The sequence below is a fragment of the Acinonyx jubatus genome, chromosome A1, assembly GCF_027475565.1.
Source record: "Acinonyx jubatus isolate Ajub_Pintada_27869175 chromosome A1, VMU_Ajub_asm_v1.0, whole genome shotgun sequence".
Taxonomy (NCBI): domain Eukaryota; kingdom Metazoa; phylum Chordata; class Mammalia; order Carnivora; family Felidae; genus Acinonyx; species Acinonyx jubatus.
Window position 1 is genome coordinate 17,059,591 of NC_069380.1, and position 21,245 is coordinate 17,080,835.

At 40.6% G+C, this 21,245-nt stretch overlaps 1 protein-coding gene across 5 annotated transcripts in view; it reads left to right on the forward strand.

Moving 5' to 3' along the window:
- Nucleotides 1-21,245, forward strand: part of FREM2 (FRAS1 related extracellular matrix 2) — a 168,155-nt gene that overhangs the window by 59,633 nt on the left and 87,277 nt on the right. For all 5 annotated transcript variants that reach the window (XM_027064727.2, XM_053214654.1, XM_053214661.1 and 2 more), the window contains exons 3-4: nucleotides 13,348-13,494; nucleotides 20,787-21,017. In XM_027064727.2, the coding sequence (XP_026920528.2) occupies nucleotides 13,348-13,494; nucleotides 20,787-21,017 (378 nt within the window). The remainder of the gene's footprint in view (nucleotides 1-13,347; nucleotides 13,495-20,786; nucleotides 21,018-21,245) is intronic.

Here is a 21,245-nt window from a genome sequence, read left to right on the forward strand (position 1 = left end):
AAAGAGTAATTCTCTTTAAACAGACAGAAGTAGCAAATTAAACACCCAACTTTTTCTCACCAGAAAGTTACGTTTAGTTTGAAAGCAAGAGTATCCCAGTTGTAAATTATTTTGAAACACAATACAAAGTTTTCAGTTTTAAAAAGACATCAGGGTCTTTCTGAACCATACTTATTAAAACTTTTTATTAAAATTCAGTGAAAGATAGGGTGCTTCTTCTTTCTTGACTTCCATCCATACAGAGTTAGTTGCCAAAAGAATTTTAATAAGAAGGAGTTATTTGATATGGCAGTTTGGCAAAAGCTATGTCCAATCTTCTAGTTCAAGTATTCATGATATTGGCTGTTTACGGTGGGCATCTTTGGTTAGGCATTTGATTTGTTCAAAGGTAAATTTTAATATTCTAAGGATTGCCATTTTATTGAGGAGAAGATTTTTATTTTTCTTATGGCAATATTTATAGACTCATCTGTATCATAATGCAAATTTTCTCTTCCCCTGGCAGAGCATCCATTTTGGGGAGCATTTGGGGGCTATTTGTGAATGGTATCTTTGATTCCTAGTCTCTGTTTACCCTAATGAATCCTTAAATAATTCTACCAAGTTAATATTTCTTTCTTTTTTTATTTTTAAACATTTTTATTCATTTTTTGAGAGACAGAGAGAAACAGAGCATGTGCTCTGAGAAAGCAGAGGGAGAGGGCAGAGAGAGGGAGACACAGAATCCGAAGCAGGGTCCAGGCTCTGAGCTGTCAGCATAGAGCCCGACGCGGGGCTCGAACTCACAAACTGCGAGATCATGACCTGAGCCGAAGTCGGCCACTTAACTGACTGAGCCACCCAGGTGCCCCCCAAGTTAATATTTCTTAAGCAGAATTCAGATTATGTCTTTTTCTACCCCGTCATCAATCCCTCACTTTCCAGGTTATTTCCTCCTTCCCCACTTTGCTTCTGCAGACCCCACAGAGCTGAACTTTTACACACCTTGCTGTTCTCCTACACCTGTTTTCTTGTGATTCCTTTCCCTTAAAGGGACACCGTCCTTTGAGGTCCCTCTTCCGTATCCCTCGTGGTTTACCTTACATTTTGTTTAATAACTAATGTAGGGTATTTGGTTTGCCTTCCGTACTAGAGTCTAAATCTTACAGAAGGGACTGTGTGTGTGTGAACCATCATTCTACTTAATAACTGTGCTGTGAGTCTGTTCAAAAAAAAAACAAAAAACAAAAAACAAAACAAAAAACAAACAAACAAACAAAAACCACTGTTGTATTGCTGTATGTTGGCTGAATCTTTTTCCTACAAGGTTTCGTGCTCTAAGACCATACAAGCTTGTCTTTATGTTTATTGTGGTTTTTTTTTTCTTTAGCAGCTAAATATTTAAAAGAATGGCTTTTATGTTAATCAGAGACAGTAAAATCACCAAAGAGGGCTCTATTTGTAGCACTGGAATAATTTTAAAGGGATCAGAGCAGCCACCAAAGGGTTTTGACTAATTAAATAATACACAAGTTAAGTACAAAAGCTAGCTTTGTAAAATTAATCTGAAATAAATGAAAAGAAAATGTGAAAAACAAACATACTGCGTTGAAGGCCGTCTGCTTCATTCCCCACCGCCCCCCTCTCTCTCCCCTTCCTGCTTCCCTCCTTCCCTCTCTCCTTCCTTCCTTGACAGACCTCAAAGACAAGGCTTTTTTTTAGTTTGTCACAGGAGCAATAGCCAGGAAACTAGACGTGATTCCACGTATTTCTTTTAAATTTTAAGTCTAGAAATCTAAAACATCCAAACCTTGATTTTGTTCCTGAGAACAAATAGACCTAGGAACACGTGTCCCAACTCAAGACTTAAAAACAACAATAACAACAGACTAATTCTAAAGTATCTTTGGGGTGATCTCTGTTAGCTCCAATATTCCAGGATTCAGAGTTAAAATTTGCTCATGATATTGTAATTCATAGAATGGCTATTATGCTGTCATTCCTTCTTGATCCCTCCTTCCCAGCCATTAAATTTAAATGTTTGTAGTAATAGAAACAACTCAGGTGAAAGAAGGTTTCTTCTTCTTTTGTTTTGTTTTGTTTTGTTTTGTTTTTAACAGATCCAGGTACTTCTGGGATTTTATTCTCTTTTATATTTTTGTCTCAACGTGGATACAGCATTTTCCAACGATAATCCAAACTACAGCTCCAGCTGTAATCCCTGTTAATTGCAATGGCTGTGTGTGATGGTAATGTGCATGGTGCTGTTATACAAATAGGAATTAGAAAAACAACCGCACTTCACAGGGAATTAACTAAATGGTGCTGAACCGGTTACTCAGAGAGGTGCTGGGAGCACCCCTTTCATTTCCCCGTAGAGTTTCCATGGGGTGGGGGGAGATGTCTGGCGCCACAAAAGGAATTAGACTCTGGTTTGAACAGAGACCTTAAGGCTATTAAATTTATTTTAAGAATGTGTTGCCAGAGATCTAATAAATTTATATAATTTGTTGCTTCAGGCGGTGCACGCAAGAAGTCTTGCTGCACCAGGTGTTTTGTATTTTTTCCTTTCCCCAGAGGCAGGAGAGGGTGTGGATCTTCTTGACAAAACTGAACTCAGCTTTTGATAGAGCAGTTATTGTTTCTGTGAAAGTACAGGGTTCGGGTTTTGTTTTTTTTTTAATTCTATGTGTTAATGGGAAAAATAGGATGGAAAGTTATTTCTGGGCTGCTTTAATGAGAAATAATTAAGTCCCCTTTAAAATTTAAATTTAAATTGTGTGTGTATATATATATATATATATATAATTTAAAATTTTAAATTTTATATATATTTCATACTATTTCATACTGTTTTAAGCACACAAGTTCTACGATCTTATGTTGAAGAATATATTTGAAATCATATCATAGTTTATTAAATAAAAAGTCCACCAGACTAGACCTGAAAACCCCTGGGAACTCACTCCTCTTCTGCACATGGCTGCTTGGTAATCTTGATGAAATCACAGCTTTCTGGATCTTGGTAAAATTCGGCAGTGAGAAAATATGCAAATTTGCAGCCCAGGCCTCATTCTTGTTCCAAAATGCTTGCGGTTTATGGTTGTGTTGTTCATCTGCATAATGGCTTCTTGAATTAGTGTGTGTTCTTGTTTAAAATATGATATCACACTTTCATTTTTCAGAACAAAGTTTCCTTGGCCACTCAAAGTACAGCATTAAGATGACTAAGTTAGCTTTTAATTTAGATCGCACGTGATCATCTGGTAACGTGCATGCTGTACATGAGAGCTTACCTTGCAATTATATGTTTGCTTTGTCCTTTGTCTTCTGTAGATGTACACCTGAATTCCTCATCCTGGCCGTGCATACCAACAGTGAAAGCATTCATTCCACTGGGTTTAAACTTCTAATTAAGAAAGCCAAGTATTGCACAGTTAAATCAATTTTAGATTAAGGAAATATTTTTTTTTAAGCCTGAGGTTAGGAGGTTCCCTCTTTTTCTTTTTCTTTTTGTTACAGAGCCTGAAAGTAAGTTCTTTCCTTTGAGGCAGGGGTGGGGGAGGGGGAGGATGGAGTTGGGGGGAGGGGAACACACCGAATGAAACCTGGAAGATTCCCACGGGCTCAGACTTGCCACTCTGGCCCAGATGTGGCCTGATGGAGCACATCATTCAGCCTGGAAGTGTTTTCCTACCAGCTTCCCCAACTTTTGGCTGTGTCCCCATATTCATTCATTAGCTTGTGTTAATTTTTCTAGGATTCAGTCTCAAATTTTTGGACACTGTCCTTTACACCCTTTGTTCTCCTACTTAATTCTTACCATTTGTCTGCCTCACTACTCATTAGCGTGAGAAGGTTTGCTGCCAGTGGTGGGAAACGCTCAGAATATCACGTTTGCTTCTGTTCTATAGCACTCATTTATTAATTAAATTACAGCAAATGAAAATTAAGCTCGAGTCATCTGTAAATAGAATGCAGACCCAAATGAAGTAATCTGATTCCTCAGAGGAAGTACAAAATACCAGCAGGCTGGATGTGGATCCTAGATCTATGACACACCCGGCAAGTTAAAGCATATAATTTAGCCTGATGGTATTTTCTTCCTCCATAGAACGTAGAAATGCCTAATTGGCAGGGTTATTGTGACATGCGTTGAGATAATGTGTGTATTACCAAAATTACCTTGACTTCTTGGCCCCATTGTGTCCAGCCCGATTCTCCATGTAATTTCAGGGTCTCCAGTGCAGAGCTGACATTCAGCCCACTTATACCTGTGCTGGCGTGAGTTCCAGTTGTTTTTGGCCAGGATCTCCTATGACTGGTCAGTGTTGTGCCAATTCTGGTCGCTCAAGCCCATGCTTCTGCTCAAGGGTCGGTGTTCACGAGAAGCTCAGTCCCACAATGTTGCCATAGCTCTGCCTGGAATCCCAGTCCCTAGGTCCAGCCGCCCCAAGCTGGGACCTGCCTATGGCCCCAGGAGCCACCAGGAGTGGGCGCCAGAGCTCCGTGGTGAACTTTGCCCCGTGTTGTGTATCCAATGACCAGGATATCCAAAAGAGTGCTGCTTGGAACCTGGTGCGAATGAGGGTGATCAGGTAACTCTTTCAATTTCCACTTACGGTTTTCTCTTTTCACGGGAACCAAACATTCATTTGGGAGCCCGGGCATGAATTAGAGATGAGTAACAAACACCCTTACACTGTACTCTGAATCTCTCCTTTGCTCTGATATTTAAGACTTTGTACAGAGTCTACATCATTGTGCCTGACACATCCATCTATATTACAGTGAGTTCTCTCTCCAGTGGCTCCTTATAGCCCCAAAATATCGGCCTGCATGAGGTCTGTTACTCCTGTTCCCCAAACAAGCATAAATAGGCATGAATCCCAGATGGGGGCTGTGCTTGAACCGATATCCCCAGGACAAATGAGTCTAAGATAATTAGAATCTAGCAGGATTAGGAGTTATTGTGCATCAGAACTCATCCCATGTGTATTATTTTCCTCGAGGTTAAAAATTATCAGGGCCCCTGGCTGGCTCAGTCGGTAGAGCATGAGACTCTTGATCTCCAGGCTGTGAGTTAGAGCCCCACGTTGAGCATGAGCCTACTTAAAAAAATTAGCCTATGAATTCTTGCTGTCCATTCTGATTGTGGCAGGATAGCCAGGCAGGAGTTGGTATCCCCTTTACCCTTTACTGCTATTAGTGCTACTGGGTCCAGATGGCCAGGCTGCCCACCCGACAATGCACTGACGGCTCTTTTCCATTCACGCTCCTGATCACGTGCCAGGGAAAGGGTTGGCTAAAGGGAGGTGAGATGTGTGTGGATGCGGAACACTTTTCCAATACTTATGCTCCGTTTTATCTTGTCCCAGAAGGATGACTTATTGTAGCTTGTTTTGAGGCAATACAACTGATTTCTGTTATTTGCGGTAGCCATACTCTGTAAAATCACTGCCAATGCTGAGTGATAGCTCCTAGGAGAAACACAGAGTAAGGTTCCCCATGAGCCTCTGGTCGCGACGTTTTATTATCCAATCAATACGTGACCTTGTTAGGTGTGTGTTTCTGTTTAAAGATACCTTATTTGGTACATGCTGTAGATTGATTAACAGTAAGCTCACAGCTAACAGCTCTATAACTTATATGTGAACAAGCTTACCTAACACATGTATTTTTTCCGTAGGGCATCACAGCTTTCTTTGCTCAGGAACACAGAGCTGCACTGTGGCGCTATGATTGTGTGATATTTTAATCAGTGAAATTACCAACACAAAGCACAAAAATGCGGAAGGGGCGGCACTAAGTAGGCTGTGAAAAGGACACTAGCTTACAGTATGAAACAAGAAGGCAGAGAATCTGGTGATGCAGATTCTTCCAAGCCACTCGGCAAGTGTCCACGAATGAGCAAAAAGCCTGGCAAGTGCTGATTTTGGGGTCACAAATTAATTTTAGTGAGTAGACCAATTTGCGAATACAGAATCCAGGAATAATGAATGGGCATCAACTGTATATCAACCTCTGGTAGAGTACATGGGTAGGAATTCAGCTCTTTGGAATCTCATGTACACATGTACCCATCATGGGTATATGTACGCATCGTACACCCATCATGGGTATGTACTCAATGAAATCACGTTTCTAAGGAACAAAACTACATGTGGTAAAGTGAATTGTGATCTGGCTTCTAACGTGAATGTTGGTCTATTTGTCAGCTCCGTCTCTGCCTTCACCTTATCTGGCAACTTCTTTTTTTTTTTTGTTTAATTTTGTTTTACATTTTATTTATTTTTGAGAGAGAGAGAGACAGAGCACAAGTGGGGGAGGGGCAGAGAGAGACGGAGACACAGAATCCGGGGCAGGCTCCAGGCTCTGAGCTGTCAGCACAGAGCCTGACGCAGGGCTCTGTGAATCTCAAGATCATGACCTGAGCCGAAGTCAAACGCTTATACCACTGAGCCACCCAGGCGCCCCTGTCTGGCAATTTCTTATCTTTACATCCTACAGAAAAACGTGAACTGATCCATGCTTGAGCTCCATTCCCTGTAGTTCATGTGACAGTTACCAAGATATCTGGGCTGCATTTAGGTTTTGGTTATGAAAGATGAACTTATAGGTGCCTTGCCTGAGAATAGCCTAAGAGACCGCCATATATGACTGTGCATATCCAATAGAGGTCAATATGTGCTGTGTCTGTTTCTCTCCACCTTTGGGTCTTTGGCACACTACCTCTCTTTCTGTATGTTTCTCTATATAGTCTCTGCATTTGTGAACCTGATACTTTGTCCTGTGCTGCCTCTTTTTCAGAATGTCTAAGGCAGTGGGAATGTGGTGGCATGTGGGGGGGGGGGGGTGGCTGTACAGATGGAAGGAAGAAAATGATATATCAATGATCAAAAGTCACTATCGGACAAAAACAACCATTGGAATTATTAAATATCGACAAAAGTATAAAATCTATTGACCATTTTTCTGGGTCTGTCTCTCAGTTTTTCAGGAGCTCCGTGAGTCATACTAAGGCACAGCTGCCTTTAAGGTCCAGATTCTTCATCCCTGGGGTGGCCGGGTCAGGCAGCATTGCCTGGAGGCAGGATTACACCCTTGGGGCAGATTTTAAAGCATTGAGATCACTTCCTCTTTTTCTTTACTATCCAATCACTTATACAAGAAGGCAAGGAAGTGAGTATTTAGTAAATGTCCCTAACTCCTACCAAACTGAATTCCCTGAAGTTTCCTTCTCACTGGATTTCTTATCTCTGTTCTTAGACTTAATCTTCCAGGAACACCTTCCCCCAATCTCTGTGAATGTCCAAATACCACCCTGTATTTAAGGCCCCATTTAAACACTATTTCTTTTATGAACTTGTCTTTGATGCCCTCAGGTGAAAGCAGTCCTTCTCTCTGTGATCTCCCACAGCTCATTATCAGTGCCTCTCCCACAGCATTTATCAATCTTCAGCATATACACTTATCTATGTATTTATGCCATCTCCCATACTTGAATATCAGCTCCTGGGGGACTGGGGAGGGTATGTTTCAAAGCCAAGTTGACTGCAGCTTTACCTCCAGGGTTTGCAGTAAACCTTGAAATCCACCTGACTAAAGGCTGGAGGACAGGGCTCCGGAAGCTCTCAAAGTTTCTCGTATGGAAGATTCTAAGGCAAAGTAAAGTTTAAAACATCATCCTAGCACAGAAATGAAACACAATAAATGCCTTATTTCAGTTTTAGTTTTTGATTTTCACTACAATTAATAACATAGATGTTGATGGTTAGCTGCATTGGTTGTTCACCACTGTTCTTGCCTTCTAAGAGAACAAGACTGCTTAAAAACCAAATTATCTAATTTTCGTATTAAATTAGGTAATATTGTTGCCTTACTCTTTTCTAATGTAAATGTCTATTTCTATTGCTGCTTTAAAGGACAATATCCAACTTTTAAAAATGGATTTGATTTTCAGTTCAGCTTTCAGTCTGAACCTTATTGAGGGCAAATGAAATTTTAGCAAGCTAGAAAAATCTAACCAATAGAATTAGGTTCTATCAGTAACTAACTTTTGTCCAAGGAAAATATTTGTTAAAATATGTTGAAAAAAAAAAAATCAAAGCTAAATGGGCACCTAAAATTACCCTGATCAAGACAAGTCAGAGGTGTGAATAGTTTTATATTGAAGATGTATACTTTGTCTTTAGAAAAACCAGGCAGCTCTATGTTCTTAGGGAGGGCTAATTGAAGGTTGCAATTCTTTGTTATTCTAAAAAGAAAAAAAAAAAAAAACCTCTTGTTTTCCCATTGAAAAAGAAAATGAAGAACCCTAAAGACCAGCTGGAAAAGTTCAAAAGAGGTCTTTTCATCAAACCCTTAATGGCTTTAGTGTCAGGGTTTGGGGACAAAGCCTATGGGAGTGTGGTTATCAGGTGGCAGGCACCTGTTGTATGGATTTATGACACAGTTAGGGACTTTAGCTTGTCTCCAGTGACACGCTGAGACTCATTCTTTGTGCATCACAGACGACAGAGTCTGTTTTAGGAACTGAAATAAGTAGCAAAATAATAAGTTAAAATCAGAAATAAAAGTAAAATTAAATCGTAAAATAAGTAATAAGTGAAATTGAAGTGAAAAATTGTCAGTTTAAGTTAATTTCACATTCAGTAAGCTGCAGCTATTGGTATTAAAAGTATTAACATTTATTTCCCACATAGTAAGGTGCTAGAGGAGTTTATGTGGCATGTGATGAATGAATATATGTTGGGTCTTTTCATTCTTTAGATGAAATACAGAGTTCAATTGTGCAAGGTCAGTTTTAATAAAAAGAATTACAGTAAATGGCAGCTTAGTTCCTCAGATCCCTGTACCTCTCCTGCATGAGAAGTAGTGCCTAAGATTTTACAAATTCCAAAATGCAGTAGGATTCATATGTACAAAAATCAGAAGTGATGTAGCATTTAATTTATTCAGCATTAAGCTTTATACACTTAACTTCCTATTCTCTAGTAAGATATCTACTTAGAAAGCCCAGATTTAGAGTGAAAGCTAAGCATCTAAAACAATTACCTTAGAGCATGTCACTGTCTCACAAAGCCAAGTTTCTCGGTACTGTTTCTGAATTTTATTTCAAACAAAATCTCAAAGCCACAGACATACGAAATCCTGGCAAACTTGTTCAGCTGTGTGTCACCTGAAACCCTTGATTAACCAGTAACCTGGCACCTTCATCTTTCCGGAACATAAGCACCAACCCAATAATAAGTTTTATAAATTTGTAAGGAGAGATGAAGTTACCTGTTCCTAAGACCGTCCAAGCTATTTCATAATGCAATGGAAGGGTTAAACGGGCCTGGAGTCATCAGCAACCCCTGGAGGTGTCATTGAGATAAATACAAATCCCAGCGATTCACATTCATGGGTAATCGTTTAAAGCCTTTACACAGTGTTTAAAAATAGAAGTATGCAGAACATTTCAGAAAGGGCGTTATTAAAAACAATTCCTTTTTTTGTAATATAAGAAAAAGACTCAGTACTGAAAGAGTTATGTTACATTTGTGCAGGACATTGATATTGCCTGAGAAGTGAAGCACTACTGAATTTCTTTCAGCGGAGACGTTAGAGTGTCTTAATTCATTTAGTAGGTGTTTCTGTAACAGTTAAGCAAAATGGGCTGGATCATGTGTTGCAATCGGGACAGACCAAGTGAACAGACACAAAAGTAGACATATATAGGATATGAGGTTATGGAAAGCACTGTGGAGAAAAATTAATCAGAATAAAGGGCCTAGAGCATGCTGCGGTTTGCACTAGGGCTCACTGTTTTATACAGAGTGTGAAGGGAAGGCCTCCTTGACTCAGTATTCTTAAAACATGTAATATTTAGAAGTGTGATGTTTTCTGGAATATTTAAGGAGAGGATTAGAATCAGATCTCACAATTAGCTAAAAAATGTCAAAAAATTTAGAGAAATAGAGAAACTGTGTGTAGTGATGTCTTCTTGGATATAGGGGAAAGAGATAGGAATAAAATACTCAGAACTGTCGACTAAAATTCATTTGTTGAGCACAAGAGTTACTAAAGAGGTCAGGTGTTATTAGTCACAAGTCAAAACTGAAGTATGTGCTTTGTGTAAGCTGAAAACTGTTATGAATAAAAAAGGAATAAAACAAGCAGGAGTCACAAATTAGCCACTCTAGTCCTGAAAATCACAGATTTCTTCAATCCTCATTGTGTTGCAGACACTACTTGGAACTTGGAGACTAGGATGAATTTCACCAGCACCTGTCCCGAGGAGGTCAGACAGTTAGAAGAAAAACACAGGCATGCAGATAAATAATTACAATTACTGTGGGGCACCCAAGTGGCTCAGTTGGTTAAGTGCCGGACTCTTGGTTTCCACTCAGGTCACGATCTCAAGGTTTTGTGGGTTTGGGGCTCCTGGGTGGCTCAGTCGGTTAAGCGTCCGACTTCGGCTCAGATCATGATCTCACGGAGCCCTGCATTGGGCTCTGTGTTGACAGCTCAGAGCCTGGAGCCTGCTTCAGATTCTGTGTCTCCCTCTCTGCACCCCCACCCCCACCCCCCGGCTTTGTTCAGAAAATGCTGAGAAGTTGGGTGTGCCTGGATGTTTCTGTATAGAAGGCTGGAGATGTTAGGATGAAGAAGGAATGGCTTGGTAGAGCCTGACAAGAAGTACAAGAAGTTTGGAATAAAATCTGGCCCGTGATGGAGCCACAATGTAAATGAGAAGGAAGAGAGAAGTGTGGCACAAAGATGTTTTCCTGTAATAATTAGTTGAAAGATCAGAAATGTTTTATGTGTTAGTGCAAGTGATCAAATGCTATTCTAGTCTTATCTGTTACATTCTATGAGAAATGTTCCAAGTAACAGAACATAAACACAAGAGCTTAAAAAATCTTTAAATATCTTTAAAGGCAATAAAACCAAGGGTTGGCAATAGTAAAAGTATGAATGGCCACTCTGACTCCCCGACAAAAATCAGTATAATGTTGTACAATTATTAAATTTGTACAGTTAAGCAAGATGAGGGGATGTCTGCTAACGTGCAAAACCGCAGAGGAATCTGTGAGTGAATCACACCCAGATGAGAGGCTGGAGTCGGCGCCGGAGAGGCTTCATGAAGGAGGTGGTTAAGGGAGCCTGCGAGGAGTGGAAGATGTGAGCAGAAGAATGATGAGCCATCATTTTAGGCCAGAGGACAGAGGGGACAGGAGGAGTGGCTGAGGCTGGCAAATCCATGGGGCAGCGGGCTCTTGGCTGGATCTGGGAGTGAGCGAGTGCATCAGGGATAAGACAGGGTAGGTCAAGGCCAAACTGGAAATCCGCAAGGAAGGCCTGCCTTGACGCCTGCGGCAGCTGGCGGGAACCAGGCAGAGGGGAGCCAGCCGCAAGGGGACTTCGGGCGGATTACCTGGAGTCCGGCAGGGGGCGCGTGGGGGCTGGATGTGAGCATGCGCGGTGTGGCAGGGGGACCAGCGAGCTAACTTTTGTGGACCGATGCAATCGATGCGCCACAGCGTGCCGCGCGCCTGCGTGGGTCATCTCCCTTCATTCTCACGCCGGACGCAGGCATTAATTAATATTACCTTCCCCTGACTCTCCACATGAGGAAGCAGAGGTCTAGGGAAGAAATTTGCTGAAAGTCAGACAGCAGATGAAAAACGAAGTAGGCCTTACACTTCAGGCCCCAGCCGTGGGCTTTCCTCGCGAAGACGGCACCGTGTGCATGGTAGGCATGATACGTTCCTGAGAACAAAATGGATGAACTTCCTGCCCTCTGATCTATTTATATTTGTAAAAATTAACCAAAACATGGAAAGGTCCATAGTCCTGTCCATGTAACACACGAAGGAAGGCCACATCTGTGATGCCACATTTTACGTAGCTACGACATTCACAGCTTCAACGCCTTGTGTTTCTGTCTTTAGGTGTTGTCAGTTTTCCACTAAGAATGTCACATTTATTGTTCAATGGCCCAATAGTATCTCATTGATTTGATGCACCCCAAAAACTCAAAAGTTGTTTTGGTTTGGGTGCCTATTATAGAAAATATTGAAATGAAGGATTCCTTACAAATATCTTTTTGCTTCTCTTGAAGCAAAAATTCACAGAAGGACTTGTAAGATCAAACGGTACGAACCAAACAGCTTTTTGTCTCTTGCCTGCATTTTGCCATGTAGCTGCCTGAAAGGCTCGTGCTAATTTACAATTCAAACAGCAATAAACAGCAAAACCAATTTCCCTATATAATCTCTGCTGCACTGGGTATTTTCTCTTTCATCTTCAGTACATGTTGGTTGATAACTCAAAGTCACTGCAACTTTTCTTCTTAAAAATTTCTGGCAGAGATGGACGTTTTTTCATGTGCTTGTTCACTCACTATGTTTCTCCTTGTGCAGATTTTTTGCCCTCTGTCTATTGAAATCATGTTTTCCTGTTTCGTTTCTCCTTCTCTAGAGTAGCTCTCTCTACGTGAACTCAGAAAAGAAGAAATTAGAATTAAAATGGTGCCTCTAGCTGTGTTTGTTACTTGGGCTTTTTTCCACCCTCTTCCAGAAAGACTTAAAAGAAATTACCAATGCCTTTGTTTATAAACTTCACTTTACTCTGAAATAATTGGTGTAGATCAAAGGAAATGGAAGGATACTGCAGAGTGATCAGCTGATAACCATTTCTCCTTTCATTTTCCTTGCCTAGCAGCTTTCACATTAGAGAGATCACACACAGTTTGTTTTCTCCTGATAGGCAGCCAGCTCCATTTTGGTGGGGAGGTGGGAGGAGAGAGCCTTATCTTGAGAACAGAATGGAATCAATGAAAAGAGCTGTCTGTTTGCTCTAAAGAATGGAGTGGAGTATAGTGGGGAAGGGAGGCGGAGAAGGGATATTTGTTTTTTCTTAAGTGGTTATAATTAAAGCCTTCCATCCAATTGCTCGGTGAACCAGAAAAAGGTATTTGTGAAGTTGTATGTGTGTTTTTAACATCCAAATGAGCCTTGAAGCCTTCTTTATAGAAGAAAACTTGCTCTCCAGCGGCACCTTGTGGAACGTGGGTCGTCCTGCAACTTGGATAGTTGTACGTTTAAAGAAAATTGCTGCTAGTAGTTGTGTGGTTCTTCCCCATTACCCACTTTGCCTTCTAAAGATCAAGGGATTTTGTGAAGGATGTCAGCTGTTGAATGTCTGTACAACAATCGCTGAACAGTAAGCTGTTCTCCAGGTATGGATTATGGAGTTGCATGTCAAACCAAGTGGCTATAATGATTCTTAATGTTGTATCATCCAAATACTCTGTGGAAATTTGAGGGCCATTCATTCAAGAAAGCACTAATTTGGGGGCTTTAAATTTTTGTTTTCTAGGCGGAAACAAATTAACCAAACAGCATTTTCGTCTGAATTGGGCATGGATCTCGTTTGAAAAGGAATATTACCTGATCAATGAGGATTCCAAATTTCTAGATGTCGTTCTTAAACGCAGAGGTTACTTGGGAGAGACTTCATTTATAAGTAAGTTTAATCGACATTACTGTTCCCAAATCCCCCTTTGTTCCTAGCAAATGTCCATAATTTTACAATGATTAAAATATTTTTAGTTTACTGCTCTAGTTTTAAAGTTTAAGGAGATGTTGACATTTAAAGGTTCTTTGCTTCAGAAACATGCCAAGAGTTTTGTGTCAAAGCTAAATCATAGAGACAAAAGGCTATAAAAATAGGAAATGTGTAACCGAATATATATATACCTCTTCAAACCTTCTACCTACATATGATCATTCTCTGATATAAATAACTTCATAAAAATGGCGGTAATCGCTCATTGGTTAAAATTTTTTATATGTCAATAGACCTTAGAAGAGGTTTAGGGGAATGTGTAATCTAACCATAATATAAAACTCTGCAGAAATGCCAGTGTAAAACATATAGGAGGGCAACTTTAATAATAAGGGGTGAAAAACTATTCAGTAATCTATTAGACATTGACGTGTAATTTACTGTTTGTTGCATTTGAATGCTCTGGTAGGTCACAAAAGTCCAAGAACCCCAACTCTACATAAAAGCTCTACTTAAAAGATGCACATTGTGACTTTTCTTCAGAACCAATGCTCAGGCGTTAAATACTAATCATTTTCTGCTGCTTTACTCTTTTAAATAAAACTGAAAGTCAAAAGCAAAGACTAAAGCCTTTTTACAAGTCCAGTTCAAGCTAACATATAACATCTAGGCTGATAGAATTTTCATGAGGTAAAAGAGCTTTCACTGAGTGAGAATATCAGCTAAGATAGGAATCTAGGAAAATGTTGGCAATAAAAAGTAAAAGCTTGCTAATCCTGTGTTTGTCTGCAAAACAATTACTTGAAATTTTACTGGCCCATGAAATTCAAAAAGCATTAAAGAGTAGATCCCTATACACACACACACACACACATGTACACACACATATCACACACAATACCTTTGCCACAGCCACAATCTGCCCCCACCCGACTCCCCCCTGATATTTGGATGCTGGGTATTATTAATTACTCCTTATTTTTAAAGTGCTTTTTGTTTTGGGGGCACCTGGGTGGCTCTGTCGGTTGAGTGTCTGGCTTCAGGTCATGATCTCATGGGCCGTGAGTTTGAGCCCCGTATTCAACTCTCTGCTATCACCGCAGAGCCCACTTTGGATCCTCTGTCTCCCTCTCTCTGCCCCTCCCCTGCTCATACTCTCTCTCTCTCTCTGTCTCTCAAAAATAAATAAACATTAAAAAAATTTTTTAAGTGCTTTTTGTTTTTTAAGCATGTAAGAGGGATTTTCACACCACTCTCTGCTGACCCCATCAGGTTATTGGCTCCAGGGTAGCTGGTCCACCTGCAGACCTTGTGCTGCTCTGCTTCCGTCTTTTTTTTTTTTTAAATGTTTATTTATTTTTGACAGAGAGAGAGAGAGAGAGAGAGTGCGAGCATGAGCGGGGGAGGGGCAGAGAGAGAGAGAGGCACAGAATCCGAAACAGGCTCCAGGCTCAGCTGTCAGCACAGAGCCCAACATGGGGCTCGAACTCACAGATCGTGAGATCATGACCTGAGCCGAAGTCAGATGCTCAAAGGACTGAGCCACCCAGGCGCCACCCCCCCCCCCTTTTTTTTTTCATGTTTTGCTCTGCTTCCGTCTTGATTTGCACATGCCTCCTCTTGGCTGCCATTTACACTCTCTTTGTCTAACCTTCTAAAGCATAGTGAATGCTCTTGGTGCTCTCTCTCTTTGGAAGCATGTTTTCTTTGCACACACACACGTGCTCTGCAGATCAGGAATCTGATCCTGTCTTACTTATTGTCCATGAGAGATTAGCCTTAACTGGACTTTGTGCTTGAAAGTATGCGGGAAATAATAACTGAGACACAGAGAACCTCAGCAATTCTTAAGGATGCCTTTATCTATTTGCATTTTGCCAGAATTCCTAGTGGGTATGTTTAATTACTCACTTCCACTGAAAGTAATGGGAAAGTTAATGGTTGAAAGATATTTTTAAAGCTATCTTTTCGCATTTTTCTCTTCATTTTCTTTTTTAAAGCCGAATCCTGAAACGTCAAACAGGGGCTCTTTTTTTCTCCTAGCATTATTTTTTCAGCGAACTATGATTTCCTGCATGTGGAGATGAGCACCAGCCATTCTACAAAGGTTCTTAGCTCTACTTGGTTAACCTCACACGTTACTTAGTAACCTGGGGAGATAGGAAGTTGGAAAGACTTCTGTGTGTGGCCCACACCCATCAATCATTGAAGAGATAATAGACTTCAAGCTGGGAGGGAGAATGGAAGTCAGATTAAAGAGGAGGGAAGCCTGGAAGAAGTTCTACAATGAATGTGTTTCATGTTACTGTTTCCTGAAACCTCCACTGTCACTTACAAGCTTCTAGAATTAGATCGTTTGCATGATATCTAGAGGCAGACTATCACTTAAGTTCAGGAGCATAGTTAGGAGGCCATGGATCACATGAAATTTATATAAGTGTTTTCTCAGAGATGATTAGTAATTTTATAACCAGTATAATCCATTAACAAATTAAATATGTGCTTGCATTTCATAAGAGTGTTGGAATTTCAAAGATCTTACTGCTACCAGCTATTGTGAATTTACTAAATAAAAGATACTGCGTTAGGCACACTAAGTACGTTACCTTAGTCTTTTTCTCCTTACGACTTACTTCACTCGCTAATTCAACCTCACATTTTCTTGAGTGGCTTACTCAGTGCCGGCCACTGTGTTACATACTGGACTATGAAGTGACAATAATGATGGCTAAAATGTATTGAGTTCTTCTTATGTGCCAGCCCCAGTTCCCAATACCTTACATCGTCAACCCTGTGAGAGGAGTGTCATTATATCCCCCATGATGCAGGTAAAGAAACAGAGAGGTTGTCATCCTCCCAAAGCTACTAAGGAGCAGAGCTGAGATTTGACCCCAGGGGTAACTTTCCTAACTACCACACTATGGTGCTTCTGAAATCCCCCATAACAGAGGAAGTTCATAACCTGCCTGTGGTCCCATGGCCACTACGTGGCCAAGGTAGGGTATCATCTGTTCTCTTATTCCAAAAGTGCCTTGCTTACCCTCCATGCCATTTTTCCACACCAGAGGAAGAGCGGCAATTGTGGTTTTGCTTAGTAAATCAAAGGAATATGGTTTGTCTAATAATTAGTTCTCTTTGAAAAAATAAAAGCATAAACTTAAGCCCAATTTATAAGCTTTTTGATTTCTAGAATTCTTTTTGCCCCATCTAATAATGTTATTTATAATAGGTATGATTTACCAGCTGAATATTTGTATCTCCAATTAAGAGCATGTTTTGAACGTTATGTGTACTTTGCTCTCTCATCTACCATGTTAGATTAAAGCGTGGACTAATCTGTGTCCTCCACAGTCTACACACCATTTCTTCATCCTTTGTTAAAATGGGCACCTAGGGGGCACCTGGGTGGCTCTGTCGGTTAAGCGTCCAACTTCAGCTCAGGTCATGATCTCATGGTTCTTGAGTTCAAGCTCCGCGTCGGGCTCTGTGCTGACAGCTCAGAGCCTAGATCCTGCTTCAATTCTGTGTCTCCCTCTCTCTCTCTGCCCCTCCCCACTCACACTCTGTCTCTCTCCCTCTCTCAAAAATAAATAACCATTAAAAAAAATTTTTTTTAGGGGTGCCTGGGTGGCTCAGTCGGTTAAGCGTCCAACTTCGGCTCAGGTCATGATCTCACAGTCCATGAGTTCAAGCCCCGTGTCAGGCTCTGTGCTGACAGCTCAGAGCCTGGAGCCTGCTTCAGATTCTGTGTCTCCCTCTCTCTCTGCCCCTCCCGTGCTCATGCTCTGTCTCTCTCTGTCTGAAAAATAAAAACATTAAAAAAATTTTTTCTTTAATTTTTTAAAAAATGGGCACCTATGTAAAGGGCCCTATGGAGGTATGAAATATTTAGTATGTGTCCACCTACCCTCAGCTTTAATGCATCTAAGATTTACCTGGATCCTGCTAAAATGTTGATTCTGATTCAGTGGGTCTGGGGTAAGGCCTGGAATTCTGCATTTCTAACAAGCTTTCAGATGTTGTTTATGCTGCTAGTCCATGGATAGTAAGTAACTGTATCCTGTAGCAGGATAGACTAACACTACACTCAGAGTAGGTACTGTGTGTTAATTATAAAAAGGAAATCTTTATTTTTTAATTTTTTTTTATTATTTTTTTTTTAAACGTTTATTATTTTTGGGACAGAGAGAGACAGAGCATGAACGGGGGAGGGGCAGAGAGAGAGGGAGACACAGAATCGGAAACAGGTTCCAGGCTATCAGCCCAGAGCCTGACGTGGGGCTGGAACTCCCGGACCGCGAGATCGTGACCTGGCTGAAGTCGGACGCTTAACCGACTGCGCCACCCAGGCGCCCCGGAAATCTTTATTTTTGACCCAAAGCAAGTTTAGTATTCCATCTAAGTCTTATTTTACCCTCTAAAAATATGACACGTCCGTCTTAATTTTACCTCATGTTTGAGAGGCGTAAGTCTTTTTTCACAAAATAGAAGTCCATTCCTCTTTGCTTGGCAAATCAACGATCTTGCCTATTTATAATTTACATCCAATCAGGAATATTTTATAAAGTCCATCTAAAAAAATTATATGTGTTTTTAGCAGCAACCATGAAATTTGGCATGACCGTCTACATTTTATCAGGTTGGATAACTTGATTATCACTTAGTAAGGATGACTAGTTGGAACTAGTAGACATTCTTTGTATTATACTCATTCCTTTTTTTAAATATTCTTTTATTTACTTTTGAGAGAGAGAGTGCACATGGGAGAGGGACAGAGAGAGAAGGAGAGAGAGAATCCTAAGCAGGCTCCACACTATCAGTGCGGAGGTCGATGCGGGGCTTGAACCCACGAACAGTGAGATCATGACCTGAGCTGAAATCAAGAGTCTGAAGAGTCGGACGCTTAACCGACTGAGCGGCCCTATACCCATTCCTTTTTGTTTTTAAACTGCCTTTTGAATCTCTAAGAAAATAATGCATTGCTGGTGAAACAAAACAAAAGTGGTTATCAGAGAGCAAATAGCAAATTCTTCTGCTGGCCCATGCCACTGTGGATAGATGGGTCAATGAGCAGCATGTGTGCTGGAACCTCATAGAGAATGATTCCTCTCATCATCCATTACCTTGGCAGTGAATCATGGCGGACCCAAGAGGTGTTGACAACCTGTCTGTGTGCATGAGGAACCAAAGAGCTAACGGGAAGTCTGCAACATTCAACAGGATACATAGTGCTGGAATGCCTGGTTCTGTGCCCTTTTTCCTCCTGATATTAAAAAATCATGTTTTACTTACTATTGAAAAACAATGAGATATTTTTATCTCAGTTGCTTCTGAGAGCTAAAAGACAAAAATATTTTATTAAAAAAATTTTTTTAACATTTATTTATCTTTGAGAGACAGAGAGAAAAAAAGCAGGGGAGGGGCAGAGAGAGGGAGACACAGAATCTGAAGCAGGCTCCAGGCTCTGAACTGTCAGCACAGAGCCCGATGCAGGGCTCAAACCCAGGAACCGTGAGATCATGACCTGAACTAAAGTCAGACGCTTAACCGACTGAGCCACCCAGGGGCCCCAAGACAAAAATATTTTAATGAAATATTTATTTTCGTTGTCATTTTAAGATGAAACTAACAGTCAGATGAAAATATTCAGATTCATCTGACGTAAGCACCATTATTTAAAAATAAGGTAATTTTTTCAATTAAATAAGAAATGCTACAAACACTTTATTTTCAGGCTTTATTCTAATAATCACAGGATTTTATTTCCCCCCTTCTAAAGCTGTGTTTCCTACCAATTTTTCTCAAAATGCCAATATTTAAAGAAATTTACTTGAAAATTATTCTTTTTAATGTTTTTTGAGAGAGAGAGAGACAGACAGAGCATGAACAGGGGGTAGGGGGGAAACAGAGAAGGAGACACAGAATCTGAAGGAGACTCCAGACTCCAAGCTATCGGTGCAGAGACCGACACGAGGCTCAAACTCACAACCATGAGATCATGACCTGAGCCAAAGACACACGCTTAACTGACTGAGCCACCCAGATGCCCCTATCTGAAAAGTATTCTATCAACATGGCTCACTAAGAGGTTTGGATTCAGCACTTAAGGATATACTAGTACAAGTACAAAGTAGAACAAGTACTAACTGCAATTTACAATTTTTCGATGACATTGGATTTGTTAACTGTTGACTGTTTTTAGATAACCTGTGACTTGAGAACATGGTATAGTGATGGTGAAGATCCTTTTGTAATGTAGTGAGAGACTCAGAGGTCCTTCAGCCTTCCCAGATAACTGCAATTGACCTTGAGTTGAACCATCAGAGTGAGCCCGACATACTGCTCATAGCAATCACATATATTTAGCTCTCCAATTCTGTTCACATGGTTTCATGGAATTCTGAAGTGTTACATACACACACACACACACACACACATACACAAACCTGGATGTGGTCATATTGACAATCACTGAATTATATTCTTTTAAGGATCTTAGTCCCAGTAAATGTGGAGAGAATATTGTAATTTTTTTTTATTATTGGCCATTTACAACTTTGATTATCAAAGAATTCTTGACTCACAGAGTTCCTTATTTTCTAGTTAGAGAATTTTTCTTATGTTTTTATCATATGGCACATGCAGTATAACACATGTAAAAGTAAAAGTGAAGAGTTTTTGGGGGCACCTGGGTGCCTCAGTAGGTTAAGCCTCTGACTTTGGTTCAGGCCATGATCTTGCAGTTCATGAGTTCGAGCCCCACATCGGGCTCTGTGCGGACAGCTCAGAGCCTGGAGCCTGCTTCGGATTCTGTGTCTCCCTCTCTCTTTCTGCCTCTCCCCCACTCATGCTCTGTCTGCCTGTCTCTCTCTCAAAAATAAACAAACATTAAAAAAAATTTAAAAAGTGAAGAGCTTTTAAGACTGAGTGAACTGTAGGAATAAGAATATTTGCAACATGAATATTAATTTACTGAGTCTTGCTTTACAAGAGGTTCTAACACAAACACAGTTCAAAGAATATATAACAAAACCATCATGAGGTAAGAATAGAACAGAATCATGAACCCTCAATACCTACAGTAGAACCCTTTTACTGTGGCACCTGTACCCCAATCGTCCAGCTCATGGAATCAAAGCTGGACGTAGTGGCAGGCAGAATAAATAACACACAAAAGGTGAACGACAAGGCAGACTTTAAAAATCCAATTAAAAATGAAGCTAAGAAAATGATACCATGTTTTTGTGCAGGTATCGGCACAAGAGATGGGACTGCAGAAAAAGACAAAGACTTCAAGGGCAAAGCACAGAAACAAGTGCAGTTCAACCCAGGCCAGACCAGGGCCACCTGGAGAGTGCGGATCATGAGCGATGGAGAACACGAGCAGTCGGAGACCTTCCAGGTGGTTCTCTCAGAGCCTGTGCTGGCTGCTCTGGAATTCCCTGCAGTGACCACGGTGGAGATTGTTGACCCTGGAGATGGTGAGAGCTGTCGACTTGTTTGTTTTGTCGCTGTTGGGTTTTTAATGACAAAATACCTTATAAAGGAAGTTTTAAATTCAGTGTTTGGACTTTCTATGGGGAGAATGTTCTAGACTAATAGTTTCATATTCTCACGTATGCTGATGGGAGAGGGAAGCCAAAAACTAATAAGGGAAGCTATATCATTTCAAGTAAATGAACTACATAAGCTCATATGAATTATCAGCA